This window comes from Parus major, chromosome 5 (genome assembly GCF_001522545.3).
Source record: "Parus major isolate Abel chromosome 5, Parus_major1.1, whole genome shotgun sequence".
Taxonomy (NCBI): domain Eukaryota; kingdom Metazoa; phylum Chordata; class Aves; order Passeriformes; family Paridae; genus Parus; species Parus major.
This window is the reverse complement of record NC_031774.1, coordinates 7319965-7338750: the sequence shown is the minus strand read 5'-3', so window position 1 is coordinate 7338750 and position 18786 is coordinate 7319965. Positions and strand designations below refer to the sequence as shown.

The 18786-nt window shown below is 42.6% G+C and overlaps 1 protein-coding gene across 1 annotated transcript; it reads right to left on the bottom strand.

The window, feature by feature from the left end:
• Positions 1-4274: 4274 nt before the first annotated feature.
• On the bottom strand, positions 4275-12394 carry LOC107205341 (acyl-CoA (8-3)-desaturase-like). Its single transcript, XM_033515171.1, has 12 exons — positions 12227-12394; positions 10656-10766; positions 9725-9922; positions 9260-9361; positions 8890-9018; positions 7989-8049; positions 7212-7288; positions 6814-6911; positions 6115-6211; positions 5781-5860; positions 4966-5091; positions 4275-4691 (listed from the first exon to the last, which is right to left on the bottom strand). Exons 1-12 carry the CDS (start codon positions 12392-12394, stop codon positions 4640-4642), a joined length of 1299 nt encoding a protein of 432 aa, XP_033371062.1. The 3' UTR covers positions 4275-4639.
• Positions 12395-18786: the final 6392 nt, after the last annotated feature.

Here is an 18786-nt window from a genome sequence, read left to right as displayed (position 1 = left end):
TAAGTGACCTGTGTTCTATGCTAAACTGGCTGTGACAAGTGTTGTACAGAAAACAGCTTTTCCCAAAGCTGTGGAGAGCATTAGGCAACACTAGAAGAACAGTAATGCTATTTCTTCAAATAAATAAGACAATAAATCCATTTACAGCTCCTTATCGTGAGAATAGAGACTGTTGACATGACACAACCGCAGTTTTGTTTTGTTTTTGTGTTCTGTTCAACTAAAATCAAACATTCCTTTGCCAGGTTGTTGCAATATGATTTCAGTGATCTGTAAAGCAGAATTGCTCAACATCTTCTTATTACTGTTTTTTTTTAGATGCACATCTCTAGCAGTGGATTTGGGAATGAATTTGGAACTAATGTTTGGGAAATTACAGCTTCTCCAGGAGTTCCTCTTCTTTTAATGGTCATTTCATTCCTAGGTTATTTTCCCTTCCACAAAATATTTGAACTTGAATATCCAAAAATCATGAGCAGATTTCCAGAAATCACATTTGTTGTAGTGAGCTGTGCCAGGAGATGAGGAAGTTCATGGGATTGCTAAACGTTAAGTGGAGAGAAAAAGGGTGATGAGATGGGTTTGGATCAGACTTTCAGTGCTTTAAAGATGTTGGAAAATGCCCTGTTTTCCTTTCCTTAATGCAGCTCATTGATGGGAATTGCCTGCTAAGCAGTGTGTGGGTATTTTTTCATATTCAATTTCAGCTTCCAGTAAACCAATCACTCTGTTTTGCCAAATATTCCATACCTGTTGCTCATCTTGCAGAAAAAGGCTGTTTGTTCTGTGTTTGGAGATCTGATCCATGAATTTTCACAGGCAGGTGAGTCGCCATTTTCTCACAAATTGTTTTATGAGGATGAGGCCCTGGCTCAGGGTTCCAAGGGAGGCGGTGGGTGCCACATCCCTGGAATTATTCAAGGCCAGGTTGGACAGGGCTCTGAGCAGCCTGGGATGGTGGAAGATGTCCTTGTTCACCGCAGGAGGTTGGCCTGGAATCTTGTGACTCCCTCTACGCTCTGAATTCAGTTTGCTGTGCAGTGTGGGGTGCCAGCCCAGCACTGTGGAAGTGAATTGATCCAGTGACTTATGTGTTCTTATCTCTTGCTGATAGCAAATAACATGGAGATTTGCAGTGCATGGTAAAGCCTGACCTTTGCCCCCTGGGTAGTATTGCAGAGGTCAGTCTGAACTGATGTTTGGAGTCAAAGTTGTGTGGCCATGACACGGATCATGGCATGCAGAGGTGGACTTGAGCATAACCTCAACTCTGACATTGAGGACTAAACATCAGCAGTTTAAGGCCATTTTGGACAGAATTGGGAAAAGAACTGAGGCTCTGTTTTGAATATTGTAAATGAATGTAAGGCAGCTTTGCCATGTTTGTGGCATTCAGAATGACTCCAGCTGGGATGGGTCAGTAAGATGAAGAAGATTGCCAAAACCAGCCCTGTGTTTGCAGAGGTTAGAAAGTGGTGCATTGTTACACAGTCTGGGAAAGCAAATGAAGACTGAACAATGAGGCAGTGGTGTAAAAATAATAAGTGAAGTATTTGACAGCTGAGTGTAAATGATGGCACTTTTGCAGCCTGGATTGCAGAGCAGAGCCTGTGTGATTTAACTCTCTGATGAAAGCTTGGGTGTTGTCATGCTGGAATTCCACCTAAAGTGAAACTGCAACCCCAGAGCAGCTGGAATTTTTGAACTGCATACCCTCAAGAGCTGGGCTGAAATTTGTTCTCATATCACACACTGAAGCTTGATAAACTGATAGTTTTACTTTTTTAATGAAAAAAACCACTAAATATTTTTACATCCCACTAAGAGCGGTTCAAATACTGTAAATCTCTAATGGACTGAGTCAGAAGGAAAATTTCATTTTCATAGCATGAACCACAGAAATCCTTTATACAGATTTGCTGTGTCTGTTAACTTCAGTATTTGTTCTTTGCTTGTTTCTCTCAGGTTCCCCATTTTTAAACTTTGACCAGGATTGGGAACTTTGTAATTTTTTTTATTATTTGTTGTTTTTTGTTTTTTTTTTCCAGTGCAACAAATCATTGACTCTGTGCTTATTGATTCAGGATTGACACAGAAGTAGATGCACTTTCCTTCCCAAACCTATTGTATGATTCTCTTTTCCGCACTTGGGAATCCTTTGACTTAGTGCTTACATTTATTGTAAGATTTATTGAGGAAGGAGGGTGATGGCAGGTACTTGTTCCAGACTAAGTTTCAGTTGCAATGCTCCCCAAACAGAGTGAAAATACAGAATTCCTACATAATCATAGCTCCTGTGTTGTTTACAAGTTCTCAACAACACTTCATGGAGGGAAGCTGGAAAACCAGGAATGAAGAGATCTCATTTTCCCTGCTTTACTTGTGGTGTGTGTGTAGAGTTCAAGGTGCTTTAGCCACTCAGTACTTTCCCGAAGAGATTTTATTGGAAGAATATGTCACTTTGAATATAAACTTCCAGTATTATTTCAAGTAGGAACTGTCTTCCCTGAACCTCTGATTCCAAGATACTACTGTAAGAAAATAATGGAATTTTGCCCTTCAGAGTTGCAGGAATCATCAAGGCTGTATTTTAGAGTAAGCCAGTTAATATTTTGTATTGTTTTCTTCATTGTTCACATTTAGGGAAATACTGCTGATGCTGATTTTCCTTTCACTCTGTTTCCATGTAGCATAACTTTTTTGCAGGAGTGTGATTTTTTGTTTGTTTTTGCTTTTCTCTTGGGTTTTATGACTAATTTGTATATGTTTCCTTCTTTGGGCCTCTCAAGGATATCTTGTTTGTAAAATCTTACCCCAGCTATTCAATATTTTCCTGAGGGAGTGCAGGCAGCCTTTCATTTGATAGCGATACTGATAAGATTGGTCAAAGATACCCAGGTAAAACTTGGCAACTGCTCCAGTTTGCTCTGGCATTGATCCATTTATTGCTTAGGCTTTATTCCATATTTATCCACAGCTCTTCATCTCAATCTTGCTCAATCCTCTTGCGCACCTGTCCTCATTGGAGCACTGTTGGGTCAATACAGAACCAATAGAAACATTCACAGCTCTCTTTTTTAATTGCATTTTGACTCACAGGGGTCCTGAACCAGGAGCCCAGTGATGTCAAAGGTCCAAAAATCAAATTATGATCTTCAAACTCTTTCATCTACCCAATAAATCATTTTCAGAGGCTGCTTAAGGTAATTTCAAAAGGCTTTTTAAAGTAGTGGAAATGTGTTTGTGAGTAACTGATACTGTTGTGACTCCTGCTTTTTATTTCTTAATTTTCCCACAGAGTTTTTTGGGAATTGCTTCTTTTACTCCCATGGGTCAAGCATTGTACTTTGTGCTGTTAACCTCTAAACATAATTGCACTTTTTCCAAGGCAGGAAGAATGATTTCATAGCAAATCTTTTCCTTGTTCTGGCTGACTGTGTAGAGTTAAAGGTTTTTCAGTAATTCAGCCAATCATTGCACAAGTAGTACAAAGTCCATTTGTTACATTATCAGAGACTTTTTTCCATGTTTTCACCTTTTGAGATTTCTATTTATTAACTTTGAATTATTGAAAAAAAATGTGGTAACTGCTAATATTCAAATTAATTTTGTTGTTCCCCTGGTCTCCTTTCCAAAAGCTAGTCTTTTATTTCAGGGTGTATGTACCCTCTGTAGTACTCACTTGGGATGAAGAACAGGCTTTCTTACTAATTAATGGAAAGATACTTTCTCCTCTCAAGGGTGATTCAAAGTACCTGGACCAGCCTCTTTCACTGGCTCATCTTCTGCCTGGCACAGCCGAAATCTGATCTAATCTTGGTTTAGCTGCAACAGCAACTTTCAGATTTGACCAAGTATCTGTAGGTGATTTATTTTAATTTTGGTTTACCTTTCTGTTGTATAATCTTAGTCCTTTGTAGGTGGGGAGTGTACATGTAGTGTGCACATCTTTGGGCCCAGCTCAAAGTACAAAAACTCCCCCAAAGCAGATATATTTTGAAGAGAGAAGAGGCCTTGAGCTAGTTTTAACCCATGTGTTTCTTGGCTTTGTGACAATGAGGATGCTCTAGAGAACAGTAATGAAAACACATTTATGTTTTTATTCACTGCATGTGCACTTGCTACAGTCCAAGTGTTTTTGTAGTTTATCCTGATTTATTATGGTTTAAGCACATTGCTGGAACACCACGCTAATCCAAAATCCTTTGCAGTTTCAAATTCAAGTAAGCAAATGCTATATCAAGCATTAAACCCTCCACACAAGGAAAAAAAACCCCAAAAAACCCAACAACATGGTCAGAGGCCTCTGCTGTGAAGTTGAGTGTGTGCAGCTCCACCAGTTCATGATCTGACTTGAGCCCATTCCCAGGCTCAGAAATGTTCAGACTTACACAGCAAAAGAGCTCCTCCCTCTTCTAACAATTCACCTTCTGCTTGCCCTGCTGACTCCTAACATATCTGAACCATAACCCCAGGAAAAACCAGAAGAAAAATTCAGGTGGCTTCATCTCTATTGGAATTTTATCCCTCAGCCCTTACTCACATTCTTCTGCCAGAGAGTCCCTTGTGGTCCCTGCCCCTCAACTTGCTGGGAAAGCAGTTGTGGCAGGCTGTGAATGGTAGCACCAAGCCTTGTCCTTTATTTGTGCAGGTAGGCATCATGCCAGAGCTCTCCTGAGCTCTTCAGGGAGCTGGGAGAGAGGGAAAGAGAGGACACATCACAGGGCTGCTCAGGGGAGTGTTGCTGGAACAAGGGAATGAGGTTTTGTCCATGATTATTTCCCAGAATCCCTCAATAAGCTGAGTTGGAAGACCCACAAAGATCAAGTCCAGCTCGCCCTGCACAGCACCATCCCAAAGAGTCACCATGCAGGATGGTAAAAGGAGAGCAAGACAGGTCTTGCTCTTAGAATCCCAGTCTCTCCTGCATCCTTGTGCAGTTTTGGGGGGTTTATTTTCACTCACTGCACGATGTCTGCGAAGGCTGTGAGCAGAGGCTTGCACTGGTACTCAATGCCGTGCTTGGCACACAGGGACTTCACCAGAGGGGCCACCTTCCAGTAGTTGTGCCGTGGCATGGAGGGGAACAGGCTGCAAACAGGAGGCAGGCAAGCTTCACAGGAAATCCTAGTCATCAGCACTTCCCAGGAATCACCCAGCTCACAATGAGCAGGGTCTGTAAGATGCTCCCTACTTTTCTTTCCTCTTGCTGTGCTTTTAGCACAAGGAACTTGTAGGGATTTCCTGCTTTCCCCTCTGTTCTTTTCCACAGTTTGTCTCCAAATTAAATTATGTTTATGGAAGAAACTACTTTCCCCTCCCTCCCTTTTTCCAGAAGCAGCCATCTCCATAGCACAGAGGAGATGAGCCCATCCTTCATCCTTGCATATCTCACTCTATAGAGTAACAGAATAAAAAAATCAGCAGAAGTGGCTTTAAACTCCTATGGCAGACTAAAAACAGGTGCTTTAACCAGGACATTTCTACTGATCCTTAAAACCTACTACTTGGGATTGACTCACTCTATTGCTGTCCTTGCATGGATCCTGCCCCTGTTCCATTTTCTCTCGTCATCCTGTGGCTCCAGTGAAAGTTTTGAATTACATGATTCTCTTAAAGAGTTTGGAGTTTTAAAGACAAACTCGTTGGTGTCCCACAGCTATTTATAGAATGCAGAGCAAAAAATAATAAGGAAGGAAAAAAAAAAAAAAGAGAGAAAGAAAAAGATTTTTAAAAAAGGAGGAGGGGAAAGAAAATTCACTCTTAGGGTAAGTACTCACTGATGTTCAATCTGGAAGTTGAGGTGCCCCGTGAACCAGTCATTGAACAGCGACTGTTCCACATTGCAGGTTGCCTGGAGCTAGAGGAGGGGGGAGGAAAGCAAGGTCAGGATATGTTTTAGGAACCAGACCTCGACCTGGCATTAATTTTGGATTGCCTATGAGTCTGTCATTGCTGTCTTCCTTTACCTTTTCCATGACTGAATCCATCAGCCTATTAACCTTCACTTCCCAGCCACCAACAGATTTCACCCTTAATGCAACAGGAGACTTGCTAGTGGTTAAAGTTTGTAGATGTATGGCCACAATTCTTAAGAAGGGAAAAATCTTTTACCTGAGTAGACATCCAGTCCAAATTCTTGTCGTAGTCGATTTCCATTGGGATATGGTTCATCTGTGAGACCCAGACAAACCAGCTGCTCTCCAGCATCCTGTGCAATGAGATGAGAGAATTTAGTGCTGGGTGAGCAGGTCAGCAAAGAGCCACTGAAATAACAGCAGAGCCAGACACAAAGACATGGCTGAACACTAGCCTTGCTAAGCCAGCACCTGGAAGGAATGACAAACCTTGGAATTTTTGTATTTCCTTATGAAACTCATGGTTATTTCATGTGTATTGTTATAACATTGGTATTCAGCCAAGGCCCAAACTGATTAGAATCAGTGGGAGTGTGCTATCCATTCAAGTCAGTGCTGCTGGCTAATACCTGGGCGTTTGCAAGCCAAGGCTAAGCTATTTTGGTTAAATGTTCTCTTTTAAGTAGCAGCAGACCCAACACCCAAAGCACTGAATGTTATATGAGGTAAATATTTCTCAATTTGGTCAGTACTCAGTGAAATCTCTTTGCTGCCACAGCTAATGGGGCAACATAAAACTTGCACTGGCAATTGAACAAAGGAATTTATGAATTAAAAAGTGGGCAAAAAATGAGGTGGTAAAGGAGAATGTGGCAATATAAACATAGAGAAAGGCAGGTACAGACGGAAAGAATACAAAGAGAAAAGGCTGGAGAACCTTCTAAAGAGACATCACCTGAATATAAAAAAATATGCCAGGAGACTTTTTGTTTCTAATAAAGATCCGTACATGTAAAAGAATTTGATAAAGAAAGTCAGCATCCAGGCCAGGTCCTACCAAAACCAAAGACAACAATTAATGTAATAATGTAATAAATAATTACATTTGCTTATTTCTTTTTTTAGGCTTCATACTATAAGAGAACAATTTACTTTCAACTTTGACAGTTTATTTTTTTTTCCCAAATGCAATAATCTAGAGCCATCTAACACAAGCTAATGACACTTTCTCACAGCTTGCTGTAAGAGGGGAATCTGAGCATTCTTACCCAGCAAGGAGCTGGCTCCATACTCAGAAGGAAGGTTGAAGGTCCCCATCTGACCCCTTTTGGTCACCCAGGTAGCAGTACTCACCACCCAGTACTTCTTTGTGTAGGCAACGTAGAATGTGTGACATTGGAAGTAGGTGGGGAACAGGAGCGGAGGAAGAGCTGGAAAGAAAAATTCATCACTGGTGACATGATGGACTGAGTGACATCAGCCTGGAAGGGAAGGATCCTGAATTCCTGCTCAATCTGGAAAACATTCCAGGCTAGGACATTGGTTTAATGCCTTGAAACATTTCTAGGTCTGTCCATTAATCTGAGAGTTCTTACAAAGCTCAGATTTTATCTTAAACTTTTGACTGAGGAACAGCCACCAATTATTATTTTGACGAGCAGCTTCCACAACCCAAAATTTATTTGGCTCCTTATTCATTGGTGCAAAGCAGGGGGAACAAAGAATGCATATGAAATCCCTTTTCTATCAGGGATTTGAAGAACTCAAACTCAGCCTTCCAAAAGGACATCTCACTTGCACTTAACCCCGAGAAACCAAAACAAAATGAACAACAACAACAACAACAACAAAAAAACCAAAACAAAAAACCCAAGCCCACACAGACTTTGATACTACTGAGAGATGTGGTATGATAGCATAACCCAGAGCCTCTGTGGAGTATGTGGGAGACCTGGGATAAGATGGGCCAGGTCTTCAACTCTTCCAAAAATCTGGTTGTTGTTAATTTGTCTTTTTATTGTTTTTTGACTCAGGCTCCTTTGTTTTTCTCAAGTTCTCTGGGTTCAAAAGTAGAATCTCCAAGACCCTTTAATACCTCTCAGGGAATTGCAGGAGGATGGAGATACTCACTGATGAAGAAGTATTTGTGTTGGTGGTTGTAAGGCATGTATTTTTTCTTTTTGATGCCAAGCTGTGGGGGGGAAAAAAAAACCAGCAAAAAAAAAATAATTAGTGGAAACCAAGCAATTTTCACAGTAACTTGCTCTTTTCTGTTTATTTTCCAGAGGGACTCTTGCGCACTTCCCACAACCCTCATTCCTTTTTTCATGATTCATTTTGTGAAGAATTAGAAATATCAAGGCTAAGTTATGTTAGTGGTCAGAAATACATATTTTCTCTCATTTTTTCCCCCTTATTTCTTCTCTGATTCTCCAAACTTAAATTGCAGTTCCACAATGGCATGGAGAAAAATATTTCACTGCTGTAGCTTCTGTAATGGAGTCTCAAGAACTGATGGGATCTACAGCAGAAGGGGTTCAGCACTCTTAGGCTGTCACTCTTGAAGTGTCCAAGCAAGACAAACTGGGAATATCCCACATGGTCCAACAAATTCTGCCCAACTGGAGTTCCAGGAACAGCCCCGGGTTTTTCAGGTTTCCTTTCACAGCAAACTCTCCTAAAAGATGTGGACACACCAAAGCCACCCCTCTGACTGAGCCTCAGACATTAATATTAAAATAATAATCCCAGACTGACTGCAGCCATGCCTTACATTGATGTTTGCAAGTTATCTAATGATCATTAATTACTGAGCTGTTGTTCTAGGTCATTAGGTTTCTCCAGCCATTAATGTGCTGGTGGATTTTCCACCCTCTATACAATGCCCTTGCATCATGTCTAATTTTACATTGACATGTCAGCTGTTCAAGACATTTTTAAAGTGATTTAACATGAACTGTGGAGAAATAAATCTCTTTACAGACACTGCCATCACACTTCAGTTTTTTGACTTCCCCCACCACTCACTGACCTCCACAGACAATTTCTTCCCCAAAGTGAAGAGGAAAGGGTGCATATCAATGTCAGGGTCCTTGTGGAAGCAGTTGGGTTTGGCGTGGTGCTGGGAGTGCAGGAGAGTCCACCACTTGGCTGAGGCCCCCTGTTCAAGGGAAGAACAAAGCATAAGAAGCACTTTCAGAAACATGCTGGGAGTGCAGGAGAGTCCACCACTTGGCTGAGGCCCCCTGTTCAAGGGAAGAACAAAGCATAAGAAGCACTTTCAGAAACAAAATCCCGTCAGTTCCTGACTCTCATCCTTCCCCCAGTGCTGCATATGCTCCACAGAGTCTTAAAAGCACACTTTTTAAAGGAAAACCCTCAGAAGTTTTCCAGGGACTCACAAGCAAATGGCACATCACAAACTTGTGTAGAAAGTGGTTCCACTTGGTTTTCCTGAATATTGAGAGGTGCCCTAAATCATGTTGCAGCCAGGAAGCCTGGACCTGGAAGAGGAGAAAGAAAACTTTGGGAGGGGAGAAAAAGAGGAATTGAGATAGACCCACATTCATCCTTTGCTTTGAAATACTAAGATTTATTTCCCAGACACTGCTCCCAAGTCACCAGCAGAAAGGGACTGTGGAATCCTGACAGTCTCAAGGCCTCTTGCTGAATATATCTTACTGAAAGAATCCCAAACTAAGTTTAGTGTGAGCTCCCCACATGGAGAATTTCTTCTTGGTATCCAGATAGTGGCTGTGTTTTTATGGCAAATTGAACTTGTGTTGAGTGAGGAAACAAAGGCAAAGAAACTGCTCATGTGTGTGTGTAGGTTGATGCCAGTCCACGCCGTGGAATTCATTGCTTACGTGCGAAATGGTCAGCAGCAGCAGGGAGAAAACGAAGGGCAGTAAGGATGTCCCGAAGTAGAAGAGGATGAGCCAGGCAGCTGTATCCAAGATCAGGATGTGAGCCAGGAGCAGGAAGAAGAAGAGTTGGTTTGGCTCCAGGAGTCCCATTCTCTCTACTGTAGCGCGCAATTCCCGGAAGTCTTTCACCAGCATTTCCTGAAGGAAGCACCAGGGTTAAAATTCTCAGGTTTTGGGGGGCACCACTGCAGCCTCATAACCCAAAAACCACTGTAATGGGGGGAGGGGTGTGGGGGTAGAAAGAACAAAGGATCTGGCTAAAAGGGCAAGAGCTGGGTTTAATAAACATTGTCATTGTTCTGCTACAGCTTTTTGTTGAGGAGCCAGGACATCACAATGTCTGTATCCTAATCCCTAAAACAAAGCGTCGGTGCTTCTTCAGTCCTTGACAAGCAGCACAGGGCTCAGCTGGACGTTGTGTTTAGGGGAAGTTGTACTTTGTGTGCATGAACTTCCCATGCCACCTTGTGGTAGGTCTTTGGATGAGATTATTCCTTGTATTTGTTTTCACTTCCCAGGATTAACAGGGGAGGGTTAAATGCACCTACAACTGAAGGAGAATATTTATTCTCTGGACGATTCCTTTTCCTTTTGGTTAACTCTTCCTCAAAGCAAGGGAAAGAAAAGGTGATAACTCTGATATTTAAGTAGATTAGCTGTGATAAGAAAAAATCATCTTCAGGAATCTCATTCTAAACCACATAATGTGGATTTAGACTCATATTCATACATTGTTTCAAAGTAGTAGCCCAAAAAATGTGAGAAATCTGGATCCTCTTACTCCAGCAGTTACTGATAGAGAAGAACAAAGTGTCATCTCAGACTATTTCCCTTTAGTCTCCTTTGATCTGTTTTGTGAGGACAGACTTACATTTTTACTGGGCTCAATACTGGGTTGGTCTGGTGCCAGCTCCCCAATCTGCAGTGGCTTCAAGTACTTGCTCACCAGCGCTTGGTTGACGTGGAATGCCACAAAGGCATCCTGCAAAGGCACAAGAGTAAAGGAAAAAAAATCCAGATTTTAAAAAAAAATAAAAAATAATAAATAAATAAATAAATAAATAAATAAATAAATAAATAAATGAAAATTTGCCCTTTAAATGACTCCATTCCTGGAAGTATCCAAGGCCAGATTGAAGCAACCTGGTCTAGCGGAAGGTGTCCCTGCTTTTATATCCTTTGTGAGAGAACAACACAACAAAAAGCAGCACCAAAAGGATTCCACAGTTCTGTGTAGTGTCACCCGTTCTAAAATAGTGACATTAATTATACTCATTTTTTCTTTGCTTATGGAGAGTCTTCTGTGCTTCTCATCCTTTCCTGAGCTGCCACCTTTCATGGCTTCCTGCTTTTGGTTAAAATCTTCCAGTTCAATTAAGATAATTTCTTAATTTTTCATAATATACATCCAAAAATTAAGTAATGGACCTAATGCAAGATGGACAGACATGAAAGTGGCTCAGATCCTGCAGGGCTTAATGATTTGGACATAGAACCGACCTACAAGCAGCAGCTCAGATCCCAGAAACAAAAGATCTGGTTCACCCATTGTCTGGGATTTTCCAGTATGCTAAAATGAAAGAAATATGGCAGTAGTAACTCAAGAAATGAGTGATGAAATTACAGAATGCAAAGTTCAACTAATACACAATTTGAAATTTAAACTTGATGGACTGAAAATTATTTTGATATCCATGAGCCTCATATATCCCTTATATATGGAAAAAATTGCTGCAGCTCACAGCAACTGCACAAGTAAGACCAGGAGATAAGAGGAATCCTGAAGGCTTAAGAATTACAGAATGGTTTGGGTTGGAAGGGACTTTTAAAGCTCCTTTAGTCCAACACCTGTGCAATGAGAAGGAACATCTCCTACATCAGGTTGCTCCGTCCAACCTGGCCTTGAGTGTGTCTGGGGATGGGGCATCTCTGGGTGCCAGTGTTTCACCATCCTCATCTTCAAAACCTTCTTCTTTATATCCAATCTAAATCAACACTCTTTTAGTTTAAAGCTAAAAGCTTTTTGTACTATCCCTCCAGGACCTTGTCCAAAGTCCCTCTGTGTTTCTCTTGGAGCCCTTTCACTACTGGCAGGGGCTCTGAGCTCTTCCTGGAGCCTTCAATTCTCCAGGCTGAACACTCCCAGCTAGCAGAGGTGCTCCAGTCCTCTTGAGCATGTGCTCCTCTGGTCTCGTTCCAGCTGTTGCTCTTATTTAGCTGGAGCATCAGTTCCCATCCCGTTCCCGTGGGCTGCATCTCCTCATTTGCCCTTTCCCATGACATGGGGATGGCGAAGCTGGCACGGAGCTGTCACACTTCGCTCCCCCGACCCTGTCCCATACCCTGGTTCCCACTGAGGTCGCTCCCAAGCCCTCTCGTCACGACTTTTCCCGGGTACCCTCCTCCGGCGCATCTCGGCTCCCGCATCCCCGCTCCGCTCACCGTGGCGTCCTGCCCGGCGTGGCTGACGAGGAGCCGGGCCCCTCCCGGGTGTCTCCAGTAGAAGTGGCTGATGTCGTACACCTTCCTGTGGATCACCAGCCAGCGCTCCTGCGGCGCCGGCCCCCGACCGTTCCGCTGCCCGATCTCCTCCCAGGTGAAGTGCCGCATCCCCGCCGCGGGGGCTCTGTCCCTGTCCCCATCCCTGTCCTCATCCCTGTCCCCATCCCTGTCCTCATCCCTGTCCCATCCCTGTCCCCATCCCTGTCCCCATCCTGTCCCCATCCCTGTCCTCATCCCTGTCCCCATCCCTGTCCTCATCCCTGTCCCCATCCCTGTCCTCATCCCTGTCCCCATCCTGCACCTCCCCGCCACCCCGCGGCGACGCCATCCTGCCTCCTGCCCTCCTCCCTTCCGTAGCTCCAGCCCCGCATCCCGCTCCGCAGTGGCATTTAAGGGAGGGACCCGCCCCGGCGCCGCTCCCCCGCCTCCTCCGCCCGCTCCAGCTCTTCGGGGTTGGGTTTGCCCCCCAAAACTGCTCCTTTCCTGCTCTGGTTCTGCATCCCCAGTGCCCAAAGCCCCGCAGTACCCTCAGGATGGGGGGTATCTGACTGCTTAGGGAGGTCCTCAGCAAGTTCTTTCCGTTCGCAGGATGGGCTCAGACAGGGAAAACTTCCCTTAAAATACTCGCTGATTAAACAGAAAAAATAGTATCGCTCTTCACTTTTGATGTTACAGTCCACAAATCCCTTGGATGAAACATGAATTAAGCATATTCTTATGTCCTTCTCAAAATCCCCACCAAACCACACCAATCTCCAGAAAACTCAGTATAATATTTAGCACCTGATGACACCCTGTGCTTCAGTCCAGTTTTCCAACACTCACAGGGAGGAGGGAACTCCCACAGAGCCCATGGCAGGAATGATCCTCGAAGTTCTGCCCTGGGTACTTCTGTTACCTGGGATAAACCTGGGATGGCACACATGGAATGTTGTACCAGCTTCTGATAGCAGGTTGTGAAACTGCCATTTCTTCCCCTCCCACTGCCCCTTTCTGTTTGTAAAATTATTAATTAGACTTGGGGACTCTAGGAAATGAGAATGAATTGCACTACCACACTTGGTGCCACTTTTCCTTTCCCTCTAAACACTCACAGCATCCACATAATTTTCTCTGTGGAGTGCCCTTGCCCAAAAGAGGCAGGGATTTGATTTTAGACAGTCATATTAAAGTGAGAGGTGTGGCTTTAAAAGTCCCTGGAAGAGTGGATTACACCCCTCTGCCTAGGAAGATGTGCCCTATAAGCCCGGGAAGAGTTGTTCCACCCCCAAATCCCTCATGGGGTGCCAGCCTGAGGTGTTCTGCGCTTCTTGTGTTGCTATTCTTTGTACTCTGCTGCATTAACCCCTCCTATTGCACCCCTATTGGTTTGTGCCCCTGGGGCTTCTCCCTTGCTGTGTCCCTATTAGACCCAGACCCTAAACTCCATCCTGGCTGAACCCCATAGAACCCACCACCCTGCCTCTGTTCGGGGTTCTCCATCTCGGGATTATGCTGGGTTAATTCCTGTGTTGGTGACACCCCAAAAATGGATTCCCGAGTTAAATCAAATGGAGACCCCTCTCGTTGATTTCCCATGTTGGTCACCAGTGGCTGAACCCTCCCTGGACATGACACCGTTGCAACACGCCATGCAACAAAAACAGACCCATTATTGAAAATGTAAAATTAAGATTGATTGAATGATTTCTTTATCCTATAGAAAATCACCTGTTAGAATGCACATCAGCAACAACCCAGATGGAGGAGCCCACAATTAGGACAGGCTTTTCAACATAAATTAATTAATTTATCTGATATACATCTTTTGATGATTAATTAATTTGAACTATTTTCTTTACATTTATAACACTTCTCATGCATCTACTTGCTTTTATTTATTTTTTTTTCCTTTCTCAGTGCTGGTTTGCTCTTGAGTCTACTTGTGCTGGTAAAGCTCACACTTGATAATGATTCTGCAGTCTAGATTTCCAAAAGAAATGTTCATGCAAAAGAAGAAATCTCATTTAGTTATCTCAATTAAGTTGTTTACACAATGTTTCTGACTCTTCTCTTTTACAGGAAGGTGTGAAAGTCCTAAAGCTGATTTCTCAGCCCAGGTCCCATAGACAGCCAGTGCAATAAAGTGTCTTAAAAAGAAGTTTAATAGTTGTTATCATGAACCTGTTTCTTTGCTTGTTCCCTAGGCACCTTATCCTCCTGATTCCTGGGCTTTGCCATCCCTTTAAGCTCACATTTGGTGATTTTTGCAGAATCTGTTTTTATAACATTTGAGATAAACCACTTTCAGGACACCAGTACACACCTTCAGGGGAGTGCAGCACAACTCATTCCTTTTAGCTTCCCCCCTTACACTGAATACTCAGTACTGAATATTCAGCAGAAAAAGAATCCAGCCCTTCCTTGTCCCATGTTCATACCTCTTTAGCTGCTTTATGGAATTACTAAGGTGGGAAAAGACTTCCAAGATCATTGAGTCCAACCTTTAAGATCATCAGCCCAGCCTTTCTCTGACCCTAAAATCCTGCACAAGGTTAAATAGCTCCCACTGGGTCAGTGACACAAGCAGGGAAAAGCTTCCTCCCCAAAGGGTTTTTAGTGTATGGAGCACACACTATAACCCCAAACACCACAAATTCTGTGCACAACTCCAGTACCTAAAGGGTCCCCAAGAGAGCTGGAGATGGACTTTTTACAGAAGCCTGGAGTGACAGGACAAGGGGGAATGGCTTCAGAGTGACAGAGGGCAGGGTTAGATGGGATATTGGGAAGAAATACTTCCCTGTGACGTTATGAGAGGCCCTGGCACAGGCTGCCCAGAGAAACTGTGGTGCCCCATCCCTGGAAGTGTTCCAGGCCAGGTTAGACAAGGCTCGAACCCTGGGATTTCAGGAGACAAGCAGGAGCTTAGCTGGAGCTTTAGATTTTTTAAAAACTACCCTCAAGCACTCAAAATGGTAGTGAGGTTTTAAGACTCTGCATGGATTTGTGTCAAGCCCTTGGATAACTGAAGCTTTCATTACCTCAGGGTGAGCCAGGTAACCTGCTGAGAGAAGGAGTTGCCTGTCACATGCAGGACACCCATGATATTATCACTGTGTCACACAGTGCTCTGATAGGAATACTGATAACAGTCTGGTAACCGTGTTCCATTGTACTAGTAGGTTCTTACAACAAGACAGTCCATTTGGGATTCAAACCCTTCATTAATCTGCACCACAGCCCTTATACTACCAAAGCTCCAGCTCCTTGGTCTTTTACCCACATTAAACAACACTGTTTTGTTTTGCAATCTCTCTTATCACAATGAAGATGTCAGCTGCTAAAAAGATAAACATAATATTATGACTCGACAGCTACCTGATAACCATTGCTCCTTCACACATCCCACATTTTTATGCTTCTGTAATCCAGTCTTCCTTTCCTTGCAGTGTACCAAAGCTGCATGATAGTATTTTCTGGAACTTTTGTCTTAATACGTATGTCATCAAGCATGAGAAAAAATTAAAATATTTGGGGCAAAGCTAAATGGATTTTTTGTGCAGACTAAAATCTGTTTTTTTCCAAACCGAGCTGTTGCACTTCTTATGTGATTAGTATATTTTCTGAGTTCCAAGGAACTCCATTAATTCCCTTTCTGCATGTCATGAACATGGCAGATTCTGGACAGAAACATTGATTAGATGATTGACAACAAAGGCATGAGGAGGTCAAGCACCTTCATAAATGTACAAGCAGGAATTTCCTCTCAGTGGCAGGAGAAAATAGAACAGAATGGAATACAACAGAATATTTCAATTGAGTTTGTTGCAAGGGACTATCATTTATTCACTTAGATTATTTAGATCACTACAAATATCATGCCTGACCACTTCAGGGCTGACCAAAAGCTAAAGCCTCTATAATGGTTCAAATGCTTCTTAAATACTGCCAGGCTTGGAGCATCACCCACCTCTTGAGGACAAGGAAAAAAAGAAAAAAAAGGAGCACTAATTAAGCTGAATAACTCAGAGCAAAACATAAATAAATGTATCAATAAATAAAATTAATTATTAAATATAAATAAATAAACAACTCAGTCATAAAGATGTAATTTATAGAAGAATGTAAGTTGTATCCATAAGTAATTATTTGCAATCTGCAACCCCTGTTCCTTCTTTTTCTTTTTTTATTCTTTTATGCAGAGCAACTCCTTAGAGGAATGTTCTTTATTCATTCCTCATTCCTAGCAGGATCTGAGCAAGTCCTTGGAGCTCACAGCATCAAACAGGAAGGGACACCATGGTAGGGACTTTTGAGGGTCCTGATGTTCTGCTGAGGACTTTAGATGTGTTCAGCCAAACTGGTGCTGTGGGTAAGACCCTGTGCTTTCCATGGAAATTTGTCACTGCCTTTTGTTCATGATCCTGAAGGCTGGTGTAGAAAGGCTCAGGTGGGTAAGGATCTGATAAATTGTGTTTTAGTGGAGCAGCTGGCATGGCCCAGGGCTGCTGGTAACTCTATTTTTTGGGTACAGTAACCCATTCTCTGGGTGTGCTCCCCAGGTTTTAAGTAGCAGAGCTGAATCCTCATAGCTTTATGTGATGTAATGAGACCTTTTACAAGAACAGATCTTATCTGCTGCCCCCAAAAAGCAGCAGCTGTGACTCAGGGTTTGCAGCACAGACTTGATGAATGCAAAGTGATAGAATCTCCCTCCTGTCACATCATATCACACCCTGGTAGAGCTGATTATGCCCTGTTTTGGTGATAACAGGTCCCTTAACTCCTTGAAGAAATTCTGGAAACATGTGGAAACCTTCTCCTACCAACTTTCCCTCACTTTTAACCACTGTAAGGAAAACCCTGCATTACTCCTATTTTCTTCATCCCAACTGGCTTTTCCAAGCACCAGAGATTTCCATACTTCTACCCAAGTCAAATCAGAAGTTTCCAGTCCTAAATTCAGGGCTGAGGAGGCAGCAAATATGTGGCTCTGCATGTCTGAACAAGGCAGGCAAGGATGTCAACACAGAGGAGAATCTTCCATGGGAACTCAAAACATATTTGAGAGTGGTTTGAGCCAAGCTATGGTACAAAAATAAGGAAGAGAAGAACCTGAACAAAAACTACGAAGAATGTATGTGGGGAATGTTAACATGGGATAATTTTTAGTGCTGTTAGTGGGATAACTGGGAAATAAGATGAGGAAAATGCTGAGTACAGGAGTCAAGGAGATGGCATACGCTGAAGTTGCTGCATAATACAAGGGATTTTGTAACCTCTGGGGAAGTGATTTCTCCCATCAGCCTTGTTTCTCATACCTAAGACTTCACCATGACAGCAACTACCTACAAGAGAGGCCAGAAAAGGAAGACAGAATAAAGAAGGACAGACCAGCTCTACATAAAAATTACACATATAATCAATCAGTTGTATGATCACTCACTCCCACAGGAGGCACTACTCTCTTGTTAGCAAGAAGTAATAAATAAAGCAACTGAAAGCTTTATCAGTTCACATGACATTCCCTCATTAATTCCTGATTAATTTAGAGATTATTTGTCTTACCAACAGCAGAAAATCAGTGGAAGTATTTCACAACTGCACTATTTCAAACAGAATTTTTCAAACTTGGTCCTGCAGAGTGAAAACAGGTTATGCACAGTTCTATACAGAATTTCAGCGATGTCCAAATCTACCAGTCCCTCTCTTCCTCATTCTCCTCCTGCAAACATGGACATTTTATTTTAGAATAAGGGTCAGAGGGAGCCAGAAATCCCTCAGAAATCCTTGGCTCTTCCAAATAGTCAAATCCCAGCACTGCTAAACTGACCTCTCACTCTCCAGTGTACATGGAATAATCTGAGCCAATTTCCCCTTCACATTGCCAATCTGTGGGGGAGAAAGGGATTAATGTTGCATAATTCCTAATTTCTTAGTTCTGTATATCAGAACCATAATTACTTCCTTTCCTAATCTCCATTGGGTGATGTCCTGATGAAGGGAGTGCTTGGAAAAGGCCAAAGGAACAGACTAAAAACTATAAATATGTTGGAATTATGACGGAAAAGGAGCAAAATCAATCTCAAATTATAAAGTTAAGAATTAGGAAAAGAAAGGAACAAAACTCATCCACAATTAACTGGTATAGAAGGTGAAACATGGTTCTCACTCATGGTGCAAAGTCAGCAGAGATATTTCATAAGGGTGGTGATTATGTTGCCATCACACTACTGGCAAGGACGGGTGTGGTGGGTTTTAGCACTGGCTAAAATCGTCAGGGCACTTACTCATTTCTTGTTGTGAGATATGGATTAGGAGGAGGGCAAAACAGGCTTAAAACTTAAAAGGTATGAAGAAACTTTATTAAACAGGACTACAAGAAGAAGCATCAGAATAAAACTTCCAGAACACCTTTCCTCCCCCTGCCCAACTTTTTCCTTTCCCAACTGACCACAAAGAGACAAAGCCTGGGATGTTAAAGCAGTACCAACTATACAATAGTCTTCCATCAGTTC